At 32.3% G+C, this 20,409-nt stretch overlaps 4 protein-coding genes across 13 annotated transcripts in view; 2 read left to right on the top strand and 2 right to left on the bottom strand.

The window, feature by feature from the left end:
• Positions 1-20,409, top strand: part of Ced-12 (engulfment and cell motility Ced-12) — a 260,223-nt gene that overhangs the window by 126,126 nt on the left and 113,688 nt on the right. The window lies entirely within an intron of this gene.
• Positions 1-20,409, bottom strand: part of shot (dystonin-like protein short stop) — a 347,219-nt gene that overhangs the window by 272,135 nt on the left and 54,675 nt on the right. For 2 of the 7 annotated variants that reach the window (XM_080165103.1, XM_080165110.1), the window contains exon 1: positions 11,753-11,939. The exons of the other annotated variants lie outside the window; for them this stretch is intronic. In XM_080165103.1, the coding sequence (XP_080021229.1) occupies positions 11,753-11,924 (172 nt within the window). In that variant the 5' untranslated portion in view covers positions 11,925-11,939. Of the gene's footprint in view, positions 1-11,752; positions 11,940-20,409 lie in introns of those variants that run through there. 7 annotated transcript variants of the gene reach the window in all.
• On the top strand, positions 5,582-11,721 carry LOC145322823 (integrin beta-2-like). The gene is made up of 8 exons (XM_080165149.1): positions 5,582-5,656; positions 6,242-6,308; positions 7,154-7,223; positions 8,083-8,175; positions 8,571-8,664; positions 8,838-8,978; positions 9,257-9,452; positions 9,528-11,721. Exons 1-8 carry the CDS (start codon positions 5,652-5,654, stop codon positions 11,487-11,489), a joined length of 2,628 nt encoding a protein of 875 aa, XP_080021275.1. The 5' UTR covers positions 5,582-5,651; the 3' UTR covers positions 11,490-11,721.
• LOC145323461 (uncharacterized) lies at positions 12,179-14,864 on the bottom strand. The gene is made up of 6 exons (XM_080165863.1): positions 14,794-14,864; positions 14,312-14,554; positions 13,995-14,106; positions 13,446-13,513; positions 12,752-12,907; positions 12,179-12,626 (listed from the first exon to the last, which is right to left on the bottom strand). The coding sequence occupies exons 1-6, from the start codon at positions 14,844-14,846 to the stop codon at positions 12,179-12,181; spliced, it is 1,080 nt and encodes a 359-aa protein (XP_080021989.1). The 5' UTR covers positions 14,847-14,864.

Below are 20,409 nucleotides of genomic sequence, written 5' to 3'. Positions count from 1 at the left end.
AGTAGCTATAAATACAAGGCCTTTTTAAACACTGTGCTTCCTAACTTAGATAAAAAAATATGAAACAAAAAATAAAGTAATCAAAAATAGTGGATTGTTGTTTTATCTACTGTCAAATTATAAATAATTTCTTTATGCTGTTAACAATCTAATTAAAATATTATACATATTCCATTTTTTTTTAGAAATAAATGAAATACTAATTACACATGACGCATTTAGTCAATGTGCAATAATCTGCTGTAAATGTTATCAAAAAAGAAAACACTGCAACTTCCAAAAAATTAAGTATTTTAAATTTTTACTAAATGGAATCCTTGTAACTATGATACCCTGATCTGTTCTTGCTGATTAAATTTCCCATAAGTTGACAAATATCAGGCCAAGCCTCATTAGCATCACTTTACAAGATTTTTCTGTCAGGTTTTCCAAGATTTTTGTTCCAGATTTTGGAAGATTTTTTTCTCAGATTCAATTTATTCTATTTATATCACTTGCATACATCAAAAACTATTCCTTCAAATGGATTTATTTACTCTTTTACTCTATCTGCACATATGTATCATGCCTTTTTTTCAATTTTCTCACAATAACAATAACTAACTTTATAACAAGCTTGTTGTAACTGTTGGTAAATTAGTGGCAATTGGGATGAAACTGAAATTAAGTTGTTTTATCACGTCTCTAAAAGATATTTGGTTGGTTGTCTGGTTGAAAACCCTTGAACCATAACTTCTTGGTTCACACAATTCTCATACACAACTGTCGAAGTCAGTTGTTAAGGGGGGGGGATGGGGGTTGGTGTAAGCATGGGAAATTGGGGGGGAGGGATGTGTATGTTTTGAATTATTTGAGAGGAGGGGGGGGGGGGGGGGTCGGAGAATGTCTATTTAGAGTGGGGGAGGATATTGCATGCGGCAACTTTGCTCTGAAAAGACAACCTTTCTGTATTTTAGGGGGGAGGGGGTTGTTGACGGAGTAAGTTAGAAAGGCTGGGGGAAAGGTTTATTGAGATGGAAGTGGGGGAAGCGGTAGATCTGAAGTAAGGGAGAGGAAGGGGGGTATTTCCGCAGAGAAAATATGAAGGAAACAAAATCAGCTGTATTTCTTCTGTGTATGTTTGTCTGTCCGTCTGTGTGTGTGTGTCCATCTGTGTGTGTGTGTGTGAGTAATGCATAAGTACAATACAATATGTATGTAAAAGATAAAAGGTGAGGAAGTAGGAAAAAGATTGTTAACCATCTTCAAACCCTCGCCCAAAAGGGAAAAATAGGGAAAAAGGGAGAAAAGATGGAAAAGAAAGGGGAAAAGAAGAGAAAATTAAGCCCACCCTTTCATCATTCTTATGTCTATACCTTTATTTCAATTCTCCGAATTTCAAGAAATAGGGAAAGAAAATATGAGACATATAATGATGACGGGTAATAAAAATCTGAAAATAGAAATGACGCAAATGACGCAAATTCTGACGCAAATTCTGACGTTTATCTAAAAATGCAACATATAATAATAGCTATTAAAACAATTTTCAAGCATAACTTTTATCTTATTAGGATAACAATTAAATAAGAAAAATATTTTTACCATATAAAATTCGTGATCAAACACCTAATTGAAAAAAATGCAAGACAAAGCTTTTATTTTAAGAAAGACTAGGGGCAACGGACGCCCCCAAGAAGCCTCTAGGTGTTCTTAAGGTGGGAGGGGGATAAGTCAACCGCCCTTCTACTTTTTAATTTGTGTTTTAATAAGAAATATTCAGAAAAAAAAATTTGGGGGTGTGATTTTAAATTGGGAGGGTGGAGATACGCTCTCCCAAAATAGTTAAAAACCTTCCCTGTACCTAAAAAAAAGCTTAATTGCAAAGGAAAACCAAACAGATGTCATTTTTAAACAATTTTATAAAAAAAAACATTGGCGCACTTGTATAAACACCTTATCGCTAACAAGTTTTGGAATAGATAATCCAGAACCATCCAGTTCAAAGGGAATGCAGAAAGAGAGGGGGTAAATCTATCCGAAAATAGTTATGATCGAGATCTTCCTTCATCCATATGATAAAGGGTGAGGGTGGGGGGGGGGGAAGTAGGGGATATGCTTTGATATACCATCACAAAAGGAAGGAAATTGGTAATAGGGGGAGGGGGGGTTACTTTAAATGAAGGGACCGGACCATCTATAGGAAGATGCGAATACAAAAATACTAATTTTTATTAATATTGATGGTATTTTTTAAAAGTTTTTAAAATATGAAAATAAACTTGCTAGACATTATATGATTATCAGAATAGCGTTACATAAGTAGATATGTACAATACATGTTTCAAGTATTATTGCTTTAAGTTGAGAAAAAACCTAGCAACAAAATACTTTTAGGTTTGACCTAAGTGGATGAAATAGATTTTAAAAAGAATACATTATGTAATTGACTAGAAAAACAAAAATATAATGTCTATTTTGCTAAAATAAATTAAACATTTTTTCCTACAGTTTGAAAGAACACCAATTGTAAAGAAGTAGCCAGCTAAGTGATGACAAATAATGATCATTAAGGAAAGAAACTAAAACAAAGCAGTCAACCAACCTTATCTTGCAATTAGTATCATTAAGTACAGATAATAATATAAATGGCCTTTTGATTGCACTACCCTTGAATGTAAGTCCTAACTGAAAAAATAAAAAGAGGCGAGGTATTTCACCAAAATTGCCACAAATTATCTGACAAAATGTAAGATTATGTAAGACAGGCTAAGAATTGTCGTCAATTCAGCTTGCTTACACGGAACTTATTTATTGGTCATTTCGTTCATCCAGTAGGAGGGGAATCGTAATTTTAGCCCGCTGCAAATTTCACTTTATTAGAGAACATGAAAATCAGGTTTGAGATCCAAAATCCATTTTTAAAACTGTCATTTTTGGAGTACAAAAAGTAGGCGCCAAAATTGGTCACCAACCAAACTACTGTGTTCCTTTCCTCTTTTCTGCTTGGCTTTCAACATCTCATTGTGGAAAAATAAAGTTTTGGAAAACAATCATAATCACAGAGTTATTATAAATTGAGAAATAGATAAACAGATTATAATAGTATTATCAGAATAGCTAACTGTCATTTGGGTTAAGGGTTCGAACCCAAATAAAAAATGCCTTATTATGAATACAAATATTCAATCATTTCGAATTTGTTATCAAAATAAAGTACATAAATGTGCCTAAGATTAGATATAATATCTTTCATACAAAGGTTGGCAATCATAGAATCAGGCATATTATTATATTAATCAGCTTTTTTCTTCTAATAGCTTAAATAGAGTGACAACAAAGTTTCAAATAAAATCTAGACGAATTAATTCAAACAAGAAAAAACATGTTTATCATTTCCCAATAGTAAAGCTAAATTTAAAAGATGTTTATTAGTAAAATGTAAAATGTAGCAGATACCCAACCTATTATTCAAGCTAATCTCGCGAAATTCGAGCTTTCTATCCCGAATGGCAGCCAATTTAATTACATTGTCTTTGCTCATTGACCAGGAGAATCGTCTCAAGAAATTGATAAACATTATGTACATTCTATTTATTATTCCATGGAGCAATTCTCCCAAGAGTTTCTTAATTCCCAAGACGCTTAGATATTATTATTTTCTCTGATTATCTGTTTGTCCCCATATTGAAAGCGAAGCTTTTCTATAATTAGGGTCGGTCCATCCGTCCGTACGTACGTACTTCTGTCCGAAACGGATAGCTTTTTTCGTTAATTGTCCTATCGATTTAATAACAACAAATTTTCTGTAAATTAAATTATTGGTTGAAACGTTTAAACATTCAACTTAATGAACGAACCAATCAAAAGTCCCCAAAGTTGTTAAGCCAACGGATAAGAACTTTTATAAATATGGTATAAAACTTTGGGAACTAAAAAGAGCCCATTGTCCACTATATCTCTGATGCTTACAGAATTATGGGAGCTTAACTACTCTATATTTAAATTTTTTCTTTGATACTAGTGGCTGCTCCTCCGGCTATTAGAGCTCCTTCCCGAGAATGCTTATTGGATCATGGAAAGAAAACTAAGTAGCGGGTTTCTTCGTAGGTTATTTTAGGTTAGGTAAATGTTAATGATTGCCCCAATTAGAGTTAGGAAATTGGCCCCACAGGGGCTAGAAAAGATACTGTGAAAATACGACGAAACCCGTTACTTCGTTTTCTTTCTATGATTTGTTGTTTTTGCTTAAAAATATAAATGTTCGTCCAAGCTCCTCAGCCTGAAACCTTCGTTTGGCCAAAAGAAAACTTTCCTGAAAATTTTAAAATATAGGCCTAGCGTTTTACAAGAACGTTTTACTTTTGTTTTAGGAATTATTTAAACAATTTTTACTCGTAGCTGTAAAACGTTGAATGTGCAATAAAAACATATGTCTAATTACCTAAAAAGCAATTTCCGCAATAATAAATATGCTGTAATTAAAAGAATATATTTTTAAAAGCGAAGCTTTTCTATAATTAGGTTCGGTCCGTACGTCCGTCCGTCCGTACGTCCGTCCGAGATAGAAAGCTTTTATTCGTTAATTTAGGCATGTTAGAATTGTCCTATCGATTTCAAACTTTGCATGATGATTCCTGTAGTAGTTGGGTACGATTTAGAAAGCGTAGCAACTCTATAATCATTACCAGAATGTCCGTACGTCCATTTTAAACATGTTGATTTTTCTACTTTTTTAACAACAAATTTTCAAGTGTTCTAATTATCCATTTGATCTGATTTTTGGTATATTGATTCCTGGGACAACAAAGAACAATATTATAAGCGAAGCAACTCTATAATCAAGTCCAAAAATGTAAGTATGTCCATAAATATTATCCTGCTTCAAGCAGTTTTTCAACATATTTACTTACAATTTTGCTTCGACTCTTATACTTTTAAATTCTGATTATTCAGTTCAGATACTATACAAGTGTTAATGTCCGTTTGTCCTACCGTTTCAGTGCTTCGCTTTTATGGATGTTGTCATCCTTGTTAATCTATAAATGCAACATTAATGATACATTTAAAATATTTACAATTACAACTATGTATATTTTTAATTCTATTTATTAAAATTTTCATTACTAAATATTGTGTGTATTTTTAACAGCAAAAAATCGCTAAAAATTCGGAAAACTTTCAAAGAAACCCATATATCTATAATACTAAGTAGCTTGATGTCTCCCCGTCCGTCCGTCTGTCCCTTCAGATCTCAGTAACCACTTAACCGATTGGATTATAATCTTCAGGGAATATATCTACTGGTCCTGTGGTGTTTTTAAGCTATTTTCTTGGGGAGTTGGACACCCCCACCCCTCCCTCCAAAAAAAGAATCCCCCTCAATTTATATTTTTTTTAAATACCTCTTGGGGTAAAGCCCCTAGAGACTAGGGGCGGAGCGGCTAGGACATATATATTTATATATATCAATTATAAAAATAAAACTTACTAGGTATTTAGAATGTAAATGATTTGTTAAAATTGTGCTTATCAAACGGAAGCAAAATGATTATTGATAAAAGTTTAGCTAGAACATAACATTAAAGGAATATAATTTCAGTTTATAGTGAAATCAAGTAAAAAGTGCACATAACTCAAAAGATAATTAGAGATAAGACAATGGATGATAAATGATGTACGTCCCCAATGATGGTTTAAAATTTACCCTTTAGATTATTTTTTAAATATTTTGACACTTTTAGTAACACTAAATTTTAATAAAAACAAATAAAATACCTTTGAGTGTCTATAGATATATTGTAAAAAAATAAGGAACTATCTTTTTATGTTTTAATCGTGTTTTCAAATTAACTACGATATCTTATTTTATAAAGTAATAAGTTAAAGTTTCTCTGAAGCTAAATTTTTCTGCCATGGCTACCCAAATTATATAGGGCTTTTCTAGGAAGCTTTGTATTCTTAATTTTCCAAACCATATCAACACAACCCCTGTACACTAAAGGCGAAGTAACTAATATTTAGTAAAGAAACTACTTTTATAATTCAATTTGTTTGTTATTTTAATCGGCAGATATTTTTGATATGACATCTGTAATTTTTGTTGCTGAATCCAAAGAAATTTATTTTATTAAGGTTTCGTGATTTTATTTACAATTATCAAGAAATCTAATTCTTTTTATCTACTTTTTTATGCTTCGCTATTTATGGATGTTGACATCCTTGTTTAAAATTTATTAAATATATTATATATTCTTTTTAGAAAAGTCATGGCTTTGTTCTTGCCTTTACTTTATCTTGTGCTCCTCCTACCTTTTGTGCAATCCCAGGTAAAAATAAAATAATCAGATGGTTTGTCTGTCTGCCTGTTGAGTAACATTTCGTAAGATTTCATTAAAAATTATTTCATAACATTTTAGCATTAGTCCAGGACAGATATAAATAAAAAATCTGCTAATTCAGTTCATTTTTGAGGTATTTAAATACCTACCTAAATTAGATTCTTTATTTTATTCAAATATTTCATATTTATAATTTGTGGAAAAGGGTGAAAGGTGTAAAAATTGCTGATTTGACAAAAACATTCTTCTATCAATGTTGACCATTGAAAAACTTTATTCAACTCTCTCCCTATTATTTTCAATACTCAAAATAACAAATAAACAAGAATGACAACATCCACAAGTAGCGAAGAACAAAAAAAATAAGGATTGGCAATATGGGCATTATTTTAGGACGGACAGGCAGGCTCTTCCATAAAAACTACAATAAATCTTTTTAAAAATTCTTTTGTCCATTTTAAGTGTAAGGAAAATTGCTTAAATCAAAATTAATACAGGATCTTAAAGGATAAGACAATCTCCTATAAAATGTTTTAAATCCCTATTAATGGAAAACAAAGTTACCACTTTTGTGCATTATAATTAGGTGTTAGTTTAGATATTGCTTGCGTTTTGACGGGGCCTTTTAAGTGTTCATAAAAAGCACCAACACTAATAATTTAAATAATGAGGGAGCATGTTAATAAAACTTTGGGTACCAGTAAAATTTACAGTCCGATGTCCCCTCAATCTCTGGTAATCATTGTTTAGAACATATAACCCTAACCATTACTAGTCATAAACAGTATATGAAAAACATACACACAACATGTAACGACTGCATATTTGTTTAGAATGTGGATGGAACGTGTAACCCTCCTAACCAACCATACACAACATGTAACAAGTGCATTCAAATGTCAGGTAAAAATAAAAAAAAAAAACATTACTCAGTGCATGTTCAATTAAATTCTTTTTAAAAGCGAAGCTTTTCTATAATTAGGGTCGGTCCGTCCGTCCGTACGTCCGTAACGGATAGCTTTTTCCGTTAATTTAGGCATGTTAGAATTGTCCTATCGATTTCAAATTTTGCATGGTGATTCCTTTAGTAATTAGGTACGATTTAGAAAGCGTAGCAACTCTATAATCATTACCAAAATGTCCGTACGTCCATTTAAAACATGTTGATTTTTTTACTTTTTTAACAACAAATTTTTATGTGATCTAATCATCGGATTGATCTGATTTTTGGTATATTGATTCCTGGGACAACAAAGTATAATGTATTAAGCGAAGCAACTCTATAATCAAGTCCTAAAAATGTAAGTATGTCCATAAAAATTTTCCTGTATCAAGCAGTTTTTCAACAAATTTACTTACAATTTTGCTTTGACTCTTATAAATTTATATTATGATAATTAAGTTCTAACACTATACAAGTGTTAATGTCCGTTTGTCCTACCGTTTCAGTGCTTCGCTTTTATGGATGTTGTCATCCTTGTTTGTCTGGCTTTTTCAATTTTTCTTCTCAATTCATAATTATTCAATTTAGAAATGTATACATCTTTTATATTATATTAAATTTAATTTGATATAAATCACGAAATCTATCTATACAATTTTATTAAACATTTGCTTTAAGACTTCCAACTTCCTTAAAGAATAATGATTTTTAGGATATTATTTTTGTACAAAAAAAGCTAAAGAATCCAAAAAGCGTATGATTCCCCATTAAAGGAATACTATAAACATGTTTTACTTGACTATGATTTCTATATGGCAGGTATTCAATGTGGTTGGTGTCCCGACAACCTGGTACAGGGAGGCTGTATGCCACGCAGCTCTAGTAGCACCTGCAACCAGTGGCAATGGAAAGGTAACCACAAGGGAAATTTCAATGGTCAACCTAACCTTAAAATGACACAAAATAGCCAAAAATTATTTAATGATCAAACGGACATATTAAGTAATAGAGCATATGTTCAGTTGTCATAACAAAGAAGAGAAAGAATGTACAATAAGAAAATCAACAAACCTTTAAAAATAAGGTTTATGTCCTTTTTAGAATGACCGAAAGACAGACGGACAAAACTATGTATAGACTAGATGTGTATTTTTCATAGGAATTTTCACTGAAAGTGTTACGGACATACTAAGAAAATTAAAGAGTAGCTTTGCCAATAAAAAATAAAAAAAGTTATCTCATATTTATCATAAAAATCACGAAACCTTTAATTTAACTATTTGATAATATTGAGAATAAATGTTCAGATTCTAGAGAAGTATCAACAGGAGATAATCTGGATTATATAAAACCATCTAATGTACAATTAAAGCTCAGACCCAATGTCAAACATCAACTACAGTAAGTATCCTTTTCGAGGGCTTATACAACAAATTAAAATAAAAAATCTTAAATTTTTTAAGTAATGAAATATATGAAATGCTTATTCAAATAGTAAAATGAATAACGTCCCATGTTTTGCAATTAAGTTCCACTTTTTTCTAATTACTAAACTAAACTTTAAATTTATTAAGATTCAAGGCATCCAAAGCACAGCTGGCTATGGATATGTACTTCCTGTTTGATCAGTCTGGCACAATGAGAGATATACTTGAGGTTCTGTCAGCAGTTGCTGTAGAACTATCAGAGGAGTTGGCTAAGTTGACTACTGATAGGTATAGTGAAATATTTCTTATTTAGACCCAAAAATAATGTATGGTCAACAAGCCAAATAAATCTAAAATAAAATTTTAGGGGCAGTTAAAAGGTGGTCAATTCTATTATGTGTTGCCCCTACAACAACAACTGAAAATGAAGTATGTCATAAAAGATTTGTGATTTTTTTGCAAATTGATTTCAATGTTGACTACTAAGTTGACTACAGATAGGTATATTTTAATATTGCTTATTTAGATCCAAATTAGGACAAGTGACTAACACTTCACTGTTTTAGGAAATTTGGATTTGGTATTTTCAAAGAGAAACCCATACTGCCATTTGATGTGAGAAGAGACTACAGATATGACTTTGAACATCTGGTTGACCTGACCTCCAACATATCAGAGATAGTTGCAAAGGCACCTAGAGATGAAAAAGATTTTGCTGGAAACCTGGACAATCCTGAGTCAGGCTTAGATGCTCTTCTTCAGGTGTGTAATGATTAAACTCTTTACATCAAAACATAGACTTTAGGTAACAATATCCTTATATAACTTTTATTTTAGCTTTTGAAATGTGGGGATAAGATTGGCTGGAGGAAGGATGCAACAAGAACCATTGTCTACCTGACTGATGCAACATTCCATTTGAGTGGAGATGGTAACCTTGCTGGGCTTTGGAAACCTTATGAACAGTCATGCAAGTTGCAACAAACTGGAAAATCACAAACATATGATGCTTTGAGTAATGATTATCCTTCCCTTTCAGTTCTTAATTATGAATTACAAAAGGAAGAGATTTTCCTTATTTTCGGCTTGACTAGTACAATTGAAAATTCTTACAAACCTATGATTGATTCCAAAGATTTGTATGCTTGGATGGGAACCATGGGATCAGGGAGAGGAAATGCAATTGGGCAACTAAAAGATCTTCTAGTTGAAATGTACAGAGAAATCAAAGATGATCTAAGAGTAGGAATCAATAATCCACATGATAACCTGGATATCAAACTGTCATTTGGAGCTAACTCAAAGTGTTCAACCAAACCTGCTGGACAACTTGACAGTAATAGCATAATGTGCGATGAAGCTGTTGTGGGTCAAGAAATAGATTTCATTGCTGAGATAACAATGAATGAAACAGCCTGTCTATCAGAGAGTCCATTGTCATTTAGTCTGAAGGTATTTGGTCAAGAAGAGAGCACTCTGGAGGTAGAAATTATGCCTGATTGTGACTGTGAGTGTATGCAACGACCAGAGCAAAACAGTGCCAGATGTTTAGGTAATGGGACACTTGAATGTGGAGTATGTAACTGCTATGATGGTTTCTATGGGGATAAATGTGAGTGCAGTAAAGGGAATCAAGGTACATCTGTAGATTCTTTGAACAATAAAGATCAGATAAATTGTACAAATCCTACTAGCAATTCAGTGTGTAGCAATAGAGGTACATGTAGTTGTGGAAAGTGTGATTGTAATCAGCCTTACTTTGGAACTTACTGTGAATGCAAGGAGGACACATGTGATTGTGGGGACAAGGGAAAATGTACTGTTTGCAATGGACAAAGAGTGGGAAATTGCAAGTGTGACAAAGGATATGAAGTTGGACCTTCTGGTAACTGTGATTGTTCAATAAACACAGACCAATGTGTGGATCCCTTCTCTGGGTTAACTTGCAGTAAAAATGGAAAATGTAAATGCAATGCTTGTGAGTGTGATGTTGGTGAAGGGCAATATTGCCAGAATCCCAAAACTGCTGCTTTAGATTCCAATCAATACACATGTAATAGGTTGATACCTTGTACTTCTTTGATGATCTTTAGACACATACTTGAGTCCGACCCATCAGATTTACAGCTGTTAAAGAACTTGGAAAACTCTTGCAATGACACTAAACTTCTACAGCAAGGTAGATTATCTTGCCTTTTCACTGTAAACAGCTCTAATGTCTTTTCTGACAATGATGAATGGACCGAATTAGGAACAAGTAAGGATTGTCTTTATCAACCAGAATTTGACATTACAAACAAACGAAGATGTGAGGCAGTGTTTAAAGATTGTCCTTATTTCTTCTATCATGATGCACCAAATGAAGGTATAGATTCATATACTACTAAGGAAGAGGGCAATGTAAAGATATTTGTGACTTACCTAAACAAATCAGAAAGTGTATTGACAAAATTTAATGAAGACAGAGATTTGAAATATGATTTATCTCCAATTACTTGTCCCTATATGATGCCTAAGTGGATGATCATTACAATATCTGGAACTTCTGCTCTGTTTGTCTTCATATTTCTGTTCCTTGCCTACTTTATCATCATCAACTTGGAGGAGAGAAGGAAGTACAAGGAATTTAAGCGTAGAGCCAATACAATTTTTGATGATGGAAATGTGTATATCAATCCCCTAAGCAGGCTTAACAGAGCATCAACATTCTTTAGAAAGAGGATGAGTGTTATCAACAGAATAATTAATAGTCCATCTGTTACTGATCCATCACCAACAGCTCCTAATCAATCTCAGTAACCCTACAAGTGTCAAACACAACATGATTTATAGATTAAATTTGCTTACACAATTTTATATTTCATCTATTATGTTCCTTACCTTACTAATTGTCCATGATTTGTGATTTAAACCAATTGACTTACCTAAAAAATCATATTGATTATTTGTTTTATGTAGAAACAAACTGTACATTTAAAATAGAAATTATAATATGAATTAATATGAAAATAAAGTAAGATGATAATTAAAATCTGCACCATTTGTACCAGAATTAAAAATACCTTTGAGACAGTTGCCAATCCCTGCTCTAACAAATTCATCACACCTCTCATCACATTCCTTGGGCCTGGTCCTGTGGCCAGGTATAACATACAGCCAGCGGTCAAGGCCACCCAGGTCAACACTGTGTGGCCTTTTTTCTTCTTCGGGTATCAATGCTTTGGTAGATTTCATTACTTGACTAGTTTGTACAATTTTCTGTAGGCTGTTTTGCTTTCTATCGCTGGTCTAGTTATTTATAAATAATTTTACAATCTTATTAAAGACAAGGCTGTATATGGCCAAGGCCATAACACTTAAAGCTAAAAAGAAATAGAAATACAACTACTTTTCAAGCTTAACATGATCGAAATATTGAATATTTTGCTTTAAAATATTAGAAACATATGTACTGATAAAAGGGGATAATGTGTGTAATTTGTAAATTATTATTCCTTTGAAATTCTATCACATGATCTATAGAGCCTTTCACACGGCTTCTTCTCTTTGGGAGCTGACAATTTGGGCCTGTCTTTGGAACCAGACTTGCCTTTTCCTGTGCTTTGTTTCGCCGCCGTCGGTGGTGTGACAGCTGTGTTGCCGCTAGCGGCTAACTTTGAAGTCGCAGCAGCAGTTGTGGTTGGCAGCATTTGTGAAGAAACAATGACCGGCGAAATCATGCCGCCGTAAACATCAGATTGATCCGAATAGTGCGACAAATCGGGGGAGTAAGTTTTGGCAGAATCAAACCCTGAGTCGAGCGGTGAGGGGCGGCGGAATCCTAGGCCGCCAGCAGCTAGTGCTGGGGAGGGCGAGGGTGCTGGATGGAGGTGCGGGGAGTGGTTGCGCCGTGATTGGGATAGGTAGTGGCTCCAGCTTGGATCAACAGATCTTGGCCTGGTTAGCAACATGAATTAAGGCATACTGTAGTTGTTACCAAGATCTCATATTTAGAAGGTTTTAGAAAAAAATTAAAATACGAATTTCTTCTCCATATATAAATAAAATAAATTCATGTTTGCCTAGAGTTATTTAGTGACACAGGATCAATTAGTTTGTTGGTGGGCCTGGACATTGTGTCCACAGACCTGGTCCTGGTGGCCTGCAGGAGGGCCGCTGGCTGGCCCAGGCTCCATTTGCTTCCTCCCAGTACCTGGGAATCTCGGCAATGCTCCATTCTAAAATAAATGAACATTCAAAATAAATGGGTTTCATAATTTGTGTGAAGAAAATGTTATCTTTTCAACTCAGGTTTTTAGGGCACTTCGATATAACTTAATTGGTAGGTTTTAGCTATACAATTAACAAGTAACAATTTTAATCAACAGTGGAAATACTTTTGTTTATAATCATTTAGGATGTACATCAATTTATGGTCCAGAGTCTCATCTATTTATATCCATAAGGCTTTGCAATTAGATTGAAAAAAGTCTGGTTTTCAGAGAGAGAGAGATGGGATAATGGGCTGTTTATTACACTAGTCCCCAAAGTTTTATAATAACGTTTTCTTATTCGTTGGCCTAAAAACTTTGGGGACTTTTAATGAATTTTGATTGGTTGGTTCAAACGTTTCCACCAATAATATTTATTTACAAAATGGGTAATTTTGTATGTCACAATTGGGGATGTACATCATTTTATAGAACATTGTCTTATCCCTTTAGATACCTGGTTGGTTTATGTCTAATCCATCAGTAACAATCACAAAGCTATTACCTGCAGACAAGTCTGCTGGTAACTGGATCCTGCAAGTGAGACTTCAAGTAGGAGGCCGCACAAAGGCCCTAAATAAGAGAAAATATGTTTGTTATTTATCTTATTTACATTAGCATTAGTCAAGGTATATTTTAGGCTAGCCAACAGTTGTAAATGATATTTCATCTAAAAATTAAAAGTATGTAAAAGACATTCTATTAAACAAAGTAGGGAGATTTTTTTGTGTTGTAGGTTAGCTCTTACAAAGCACTAAAACGATTACGTTCTCCTTTTTAATTCAGATTCTAAAAGGTCCATGGATGGTTTTAGGCTGTATTATTTAAAATTTATGGCATGGTGTGGTTTTGAACTATTTGTCTTCCCCCTTTTCCTCTGTCGATAACTAAGCACCTAGAACCTAGGGGCGCAACCACTTGTACTTAAGAAATATAGAAGTAGAATGTAAATTTATTCTAGTGTAATGAAAATTATTAAAGAAATGACACAATTAAATTGTAAGGTAGATTTGAAACAGAAGAAAGCAAACGCGACATTTAAAGAAAGTTATACCTGGTTAAATTCTGTGGTGTTAAATTGTGAGGTAGAGAAGCTGGAGCTGCGTAGAGGTGGTACAGGCACTCTGGAGCTTCGCACTACTCCTGGTACACTTACACGCCCAAGACTATATTGTAAATAGAATTTAGACAACTTTTTTTTGTTGAAAATCGCGAAACCTCTTCTTTTTTTATATTCAATGCAAATACAAACAAATATTAACTTTTCCGCTGAAAGCAAGACTGTGTTAAAACTAAAGTGTCAGAAATCAAAAAATTATAAAAAGCTTAAAATTAGGTACTTTTACTAGCAGAAAAGTTAGTGGGAAAGACTTTCCTTTTTGAACAGTTGTGTTAAAATCTTTCCTTAAGTGACCAGAACCATTTCCATAAGGATGATAGGGCAGCGAGCTTCCAGCTGGTGCAAGCGGAACTACAGGAGGTCCGCCAGCTGCCAGCAGGCTCATGGCAGGCGGGGCTGGACGGCCAGGTAGGGTTGTACTGCTGCCAGGTGCCAGCAAATGGTCACGATACATGCGTGGATATTTCACAGAATTTAAGTCGAAATCTGTTTCTCTAAGAAATAAAAAGAGAAAATTAATTTTATGTTTTTTCCTTTAATAGCTTTAATTGAATTAAAATCCTTTTAGAAAAGATTAACTTATTTTGCCCTTATTATTCGCCCTAAAAAAAGTTAAGCAACTAAAGGTTTTTAATGAACTAACTTGAAAACCAATGATACTTATATACAGTTGGGATGTACAACAATTTATCATTCTTTGAATTATTCCTGTATTTTACAATTTAATTAGTACCTGTTATTGTTAGTATAAGTGTTCAGTCTATTTCCAAGTGACGTGTTCTCCATTAAAGATATTGAACTCTGACTGCTAACATCCAATATATATTTACTATACTGCTTAAATTATAGAGTAGCTACACAACTTATAGGTAAATCTATGCAAAAAGTGCTAACGTCAGGGATCTTAAGGGATAAGACATCCCCAATCAATAAAGTTACCCATCTGTATATTTAAATCATTGGTAGAAAAGTTTAGACACTGATAGTTTGTACAACCCAATCAAGATTTAAAAAAAACTGGCCAACCCTTAGTTTGGTTTATGTCTATCTCACTTTCATTGATGGACAAACGTACATACTCTAATTATAGAGCAGCTACTCTGCTATAATCATATATTTAAATTTCCTGTGTGATGGAGAGCCAGGGCTACAACATTCTATCATTGGACTTCGTGTCCGCGGCTTCAAATAGTTTCCTCCTTGTTTTTACATTTTATATTTTTGAATTAGATTGGTATTAGTATTAGGTAGCGAAAATATTCAACAACGTGCTTTGTCCGTCTGTCCATTTGTCCGTACGGCAATGGGGAAAACTAGACTTAGGCGTCTGATTTTTTTGTGAAGATTCTTATGACCTATGAGCATTCCCTAGATTACATTATTTTATTCAAGAATTTAAATGACAGTGAAATAACTTTGATAATATATATAACCTAAGACTTCCATTTTCTAAATGTCCAAATTTGGCTGTGTTAATATGAGCGATACCATATTGGTTGATTTTCTATGACCCAATAGAAAGGTATCACAATGCACAAGGTGGTTGCGATGGGGAGATACTGTTGTTTGACCCTTTCTCCCTCTACTGTTTTACTCTAATCTGTTCAGTATAGTAGTTGTTTAAATCATAGGCTTCAGACTAAAAACTTTTTACTTTATATTATAGAAGGATACCTCAACACATAGAGTAGCTTTTCTGCATGTAAGGTTATTGGTCAAGCATTAAAGGTTTGTAACTCCTATCATCCAGGAAATGCAATTTTATAAGTCAAAGATAAAGGAATCAGTAAAATGCAGGAAAAATCCATTTGCCTACGTTTTTCCGCCAATAAAAAGTGACTTATGAATTTTTGAGATTTCCATCTTAAAGCATTGTCAAAACTTAATACTTTTTTAGTCTCCGGATAAATTTGAGGAAAAATGGTTTCTCATCAAATAATATATATATTACAAAGCAATTTAAGGTGTGTCAAAAAACATGATCTTTATCCATTGATCTCTCCCTGTATCCCTTGAAATCATTGGACCTGCACGGCCTTGCCTCTTCTTTTCATCATAAAAACTGATAAGAAAATTATTCAACATCATTTTCGCTAGGAGGGATTATATATCTGAAGAAAATCTTGTAGGCCTTTAACTATTCCCAAAATTCCTTAGAAAACAATACATTTTATCACTATACTGATGTAAAAGTTAGGTGTAAAAGCTCTCAACAAAGAACAATTCAAACTGAATCAAAACGATCCGCAATCAAAGGATTAGATCACTTAATTTAAAAATGTAGACACCTGCCATTAAGATATCGTTTAGCACTGAACCTTTTAAGTTCTTAATAGAAGTCCCTAAGATGATTTTAGGCTATTTTCTTGCCCCCTACTTTACCTTGAAATTTAGGACTCACTCGTAAGTGTTTCAAAATAAAGCATATGAAATTTGTATCGTTTCTTGTAGGAAACACATCTTTTCAGTTTCTAATAGACTTTTCTGATAATACAATTGCAAAATGCCTAGGTCATGAAGATGACAGCCACGAAGCCTTGTCTCAGTCATACTATTAATATTAATTCTGATCTATGTTCGTTTATTTATTCTTAATTTTCTTGTATCACTAAAAATCACTTTTTCAATCATTCAATTATAAGTTATAATTATCACTATATCACTAATAAGTTATTTTTGTGCGCTATTATTAGGTTTTAGTTTGGTTATATTTGGAAGATTTTTTTCTTTCTAAAAAAAAGCTCTTATTGGTTTCTGATCTTTGGTGGTTTGATAACACTGTATGGTATAATAATATACATTTTACATTTTATACACCTTACAAAATAAAATACATTTTTAACAAGAAAAAACAAATTAACAATAAAAATAATATAAAAGTACATCATTATACAAAATATTTTAAGAATCAAACCATTCTCCTTAATATTTAAGAGGAGTTTAGGCATATTTTGTAGATGTAACAATTAAATGTTTTTATTAGCACCAAAATTATAAGCATTAATATATGTCTCTGTTGCAAGCGTATTTGTGTGTCTTATCTTTTAGAGGAATATTTTGTTCCAACATACACAAGTTATAGAATAATTTCGCAAATAAAAATCAACAAGTTTATAGTTAAACACTATTCTAAAGTCAAAAATACATAAAGTAGGTAACTCATTTGTTTCGATACATTAGTTCAAAACAAAATAAACCTATTTCAATAGAAGAGTTCATGTCAAATAAGATTACGTAAACGGCTGTCAACAATTTTTAGGGGAAAAAGTATTTGATCCAGAGAAGGTTTAAGGCTGTTTAAACTCTTGCTTGAGGTAAGTAACCCCGCCTCAATAAGCAATCTTTTAATTTCACAAAAAAATATAGTTCGTACCTCCATCTTATTTATAGAGGTTATCTTATTTATAGAGGTTAGTGACAAAGCCATTAATAAAATAATGCAAATTAGTGAAAATAGTTTATCTAATAAAAATATTTATTAGCATAAATATTTAATTACTTGCGGATTAAAACATCAAAATAATACTTTTATCTTTTCTTCATATGAAGCCATTGCAAAGCAATGTATGTATTTATTTCTATAAAAAAAAGGAAACAATAAAAAAGCATAAAAAGTGTTGTAAAAGAGCGTATCTACTCTCCATGCACGTTATTTTTCCGTCGGCCAGTCAGTTAATGTTTTTAATTTTTTTTTAAGTAAACAAAGTCACTAAAGTACAAAGTCACTTTTTAAGTTTATATCTTTTTAAAAGAATAAAATGTTCAGTGTTTCAAGCATTTTTTGTCACAACTTTCTTGAATCTATCCCTTTCAGAAAGAAAACTCAACAAACACATAAAGAAACACCCTGAAGATGATAAATGCCAAAAATATTTCCTTGTCGATTTATCTATTCCTCTTTCTTAATGTATGTATTAAGTATTCGGCACATGCAAGAAAAGTATTAAATTAAATCATCTAATAATCATGATAACAATTAAATAGCGCAGCAATAAAAATATGGTTTTAAGGGAGGATATATTATTGTGCACCCCCAATTATGACAAACAAAACACCACTTCTGTAGATTAAAATTATAAGTTGGAACAAAACCAAAATTATAAATATATCACTTATTTCTATTTTACATAAGTAGTTATTTTTTTGTCTTTCATTTAGATCCGCTTAACACAAAACTTATTAATTTTTCATTTTAGTGAAGTTTCACAAAGGTCTAAAAAGGGTTTTAGACTATTTCATTAAGATTCTTTTAGTCTATTTTTTCAATCTCCAACTTCAAATAATAAATATGATATTGGCGCAGCCGTTAGTACTTCAAATAACAATATAAAAACAAAATTCACTGTAAAAATAAATTAAATAATGTAAAAAAGTTAGTATATTGATTAAAGGTATTTCTCTGGTGAACTGAAGTTTATTTATTTACTATGAAAACAGCTGTACAGAAACTCTCTGCTGCATAAAACCCAGGGGGAAGGGAGTCACATCAATATTTTTTTCAAAAAAAAATAATTATTGCAATATTTGAAATTAATACCTAATAGCTTGTATGAAAAAATAGTAAAAAAATAGTATAAATGAAAATAAAAATTACTTAAATTTTGATAAAGGGGGAGGTAGGTTGTGCTAAAATTCCATAAAGGTGTGAGTTTTAAGGCTTAAAAACAGTAGTAGAACAATGATATTCACTAAATATAATACAAATTTTTTTTGTTTATGGTTCTTATTCAATAAGGAATACACATAATTAGTATTAATATTACTTATTACTACAGTTTTTAAGATTTAAAACTCTCACAGAATTTTAGCAAAACCTACCTACCCCTTTAATTTTAACACTTCCCAAACTGAAGAATGTTTTCGTCAATAAGAATCTAATATTTGTACTTGTAATTGTTAATTTCACTATATAATGTGAACGTGTGGGTTAGATTTTTGCTTAAGATCTCTTAAACTGTATAATAAAATTGCCCTTGGGTAGGTTTAAGGCTATTTAAAAGAGCACCAATAATAGGTTTTAAGCTAATCTTTTCATAAGGATAAATTGATTTTTTAAATTAAAGGAAATTTCTTATTATTTATTTACTGGAATTATGAAAGAGTTTGATATTGGAAATTCACCATTGACCGTGAAAGCACTGCATTTTTTGTTATCATAATTCTTTGTACTATAAAGTTGAAAAATAAAGAGGTTCGAAGACCAGGGATAAAAATATATTGGCCGATAATTTGATGTACATCCCCAATAATGATACACAAAATTTCCCCTTCTATGGATTACAATTAATATTAATGGTTGAAACGTTTGTTAGGCCAACGAACAAGAAAACGTTATCATAAAACTTTGGGTACTAGTTTAAGAAATAGCCTAATGTCAACTCCCTCACTGTTCGGGGACGGCTTATGACAACCCTTGTACTGTTATTTTATAAACATAACCTTATTGCCAAAATAACATTATTGCAACATGGTAGATTTAGGTTTCTAGTATTAGTTATATAAAATATTTAAGAGTTAAAGCTAAGGCTTTTGGTAAACAAACCTATAAGAAGATTCAGAAATGTATAACTAAATACTTATTCTATTAATTTCTAAGCCGTTAAGTTTGTTATACTTGCTTTTTCGGAGGTTATCGCTAGACATATCGGGGGGTAAAGAGGATATAAAGAGCGGGTGGGGGGGGGGGGGGGGGGGGAGGGCTGATAAGGCAAACGGCGTATAATGCAATGGGGGTTCGGTGATTGTTTAGCAAAAGGAAGAGTAAGACATCTAAATGCATTTAGTTATTATATGTTTAGGAATTTGACTTTGGCATAAGAAATGAAATAATTATCATTTTCATCGTGCAAGTAGTAAAATATGAAATTAATAAACAAGAATAAACAATGTAAATGAGCGAAAATAATCTTAATATAAATAAATGCCACTAGATACAATATGCAAGTTAATAAGAACCATAAAATGAGCTTCAAACCAACAGACACAAGTGAAATTTAAGTGGAGGCTTCGCTTTTATATCAAAGCATACCATCAGCTTTTGCATGAGTATGTACCTTTTCGCATATGTGTGTGTGTGTATGTGTGTTTGTGTGTGTGTGTGTGTATGGTGTGAAAAGTATCCATTATTCTAAGAGAAGAATGTGCTTTCCTGGAATAAAAAAAGAAGCGTGCTAACCAAAACACAAGGAGAATTACATCCAAAGAAAAGTTTTAATGACAATTAACACAGTTATATGATGTACATCTCCAATGATGATAAACAAAGTTACCAATAATATAGATTAAAATTATTAGTAGAAAATTTTTGACAATTTCTTTCTGAGTTTCTGAGCGAAAATAAAAAAATGTT

The sequence above is a fragment of the Acartia tonsa genome, chromosome 6 (assembly GCF_053477335.1).
Source record: "Acartia tonsa isolate MP-2025a chromosome 6, ASM5347733v1, whole genome shotgun sequence".
NCBI classification, from domain to species: Eukaryota; Metazoa; Arthropoda; class Copepoda; order Calanoida; family Acartiidae; genus Acartia; species Acartia tonsa.
This window is presented reverse-complemented; position numbering and strand designations above follow the sequence as displayed.

Excerpts from the sequence above, each read along its gene's own strand:
- LOC145322823 (XM_080165149.1), top strand. Across the intron at positions 7,224-8,082 it reads CAAGTGCATTCAAATGTCAG|GTATTCAATGTGGTTGGTGT; the intron begins GTAAAAATAAAA and ends TCTATATGGCAG. Across the intron at positions 8,176-8,570 it reads CAACCAGTGGCAATGGAAAG|ATTCTAGAGAAGTATCAACA; the intron begins GTAACCACAAGG and ends ATAAATGTTCAG.
- LOC145323461 (XM_080165863.1), bottom strand. The coding sequence starts at position 14,846 with ATGGAGAACACGTCACTTGGAAATAGACTGAACACTTATACTAACAAT. Across the intron at positions 12,908-13,445 it reads ACCAGCAGACTTGTCTGCAG|AATGGAGCATTGCCGAGATT; the intron begins GTAATAGCTTTG and ends CATTTATTTTAG. Across the intron at positions 12,627-12,751 it reads GTGTCACTAAATAACTCTAG|GCCAAGATCTGTTGATCCAA; the intron begins GCAAACATGAAT and ends GTTGCTAACCAG.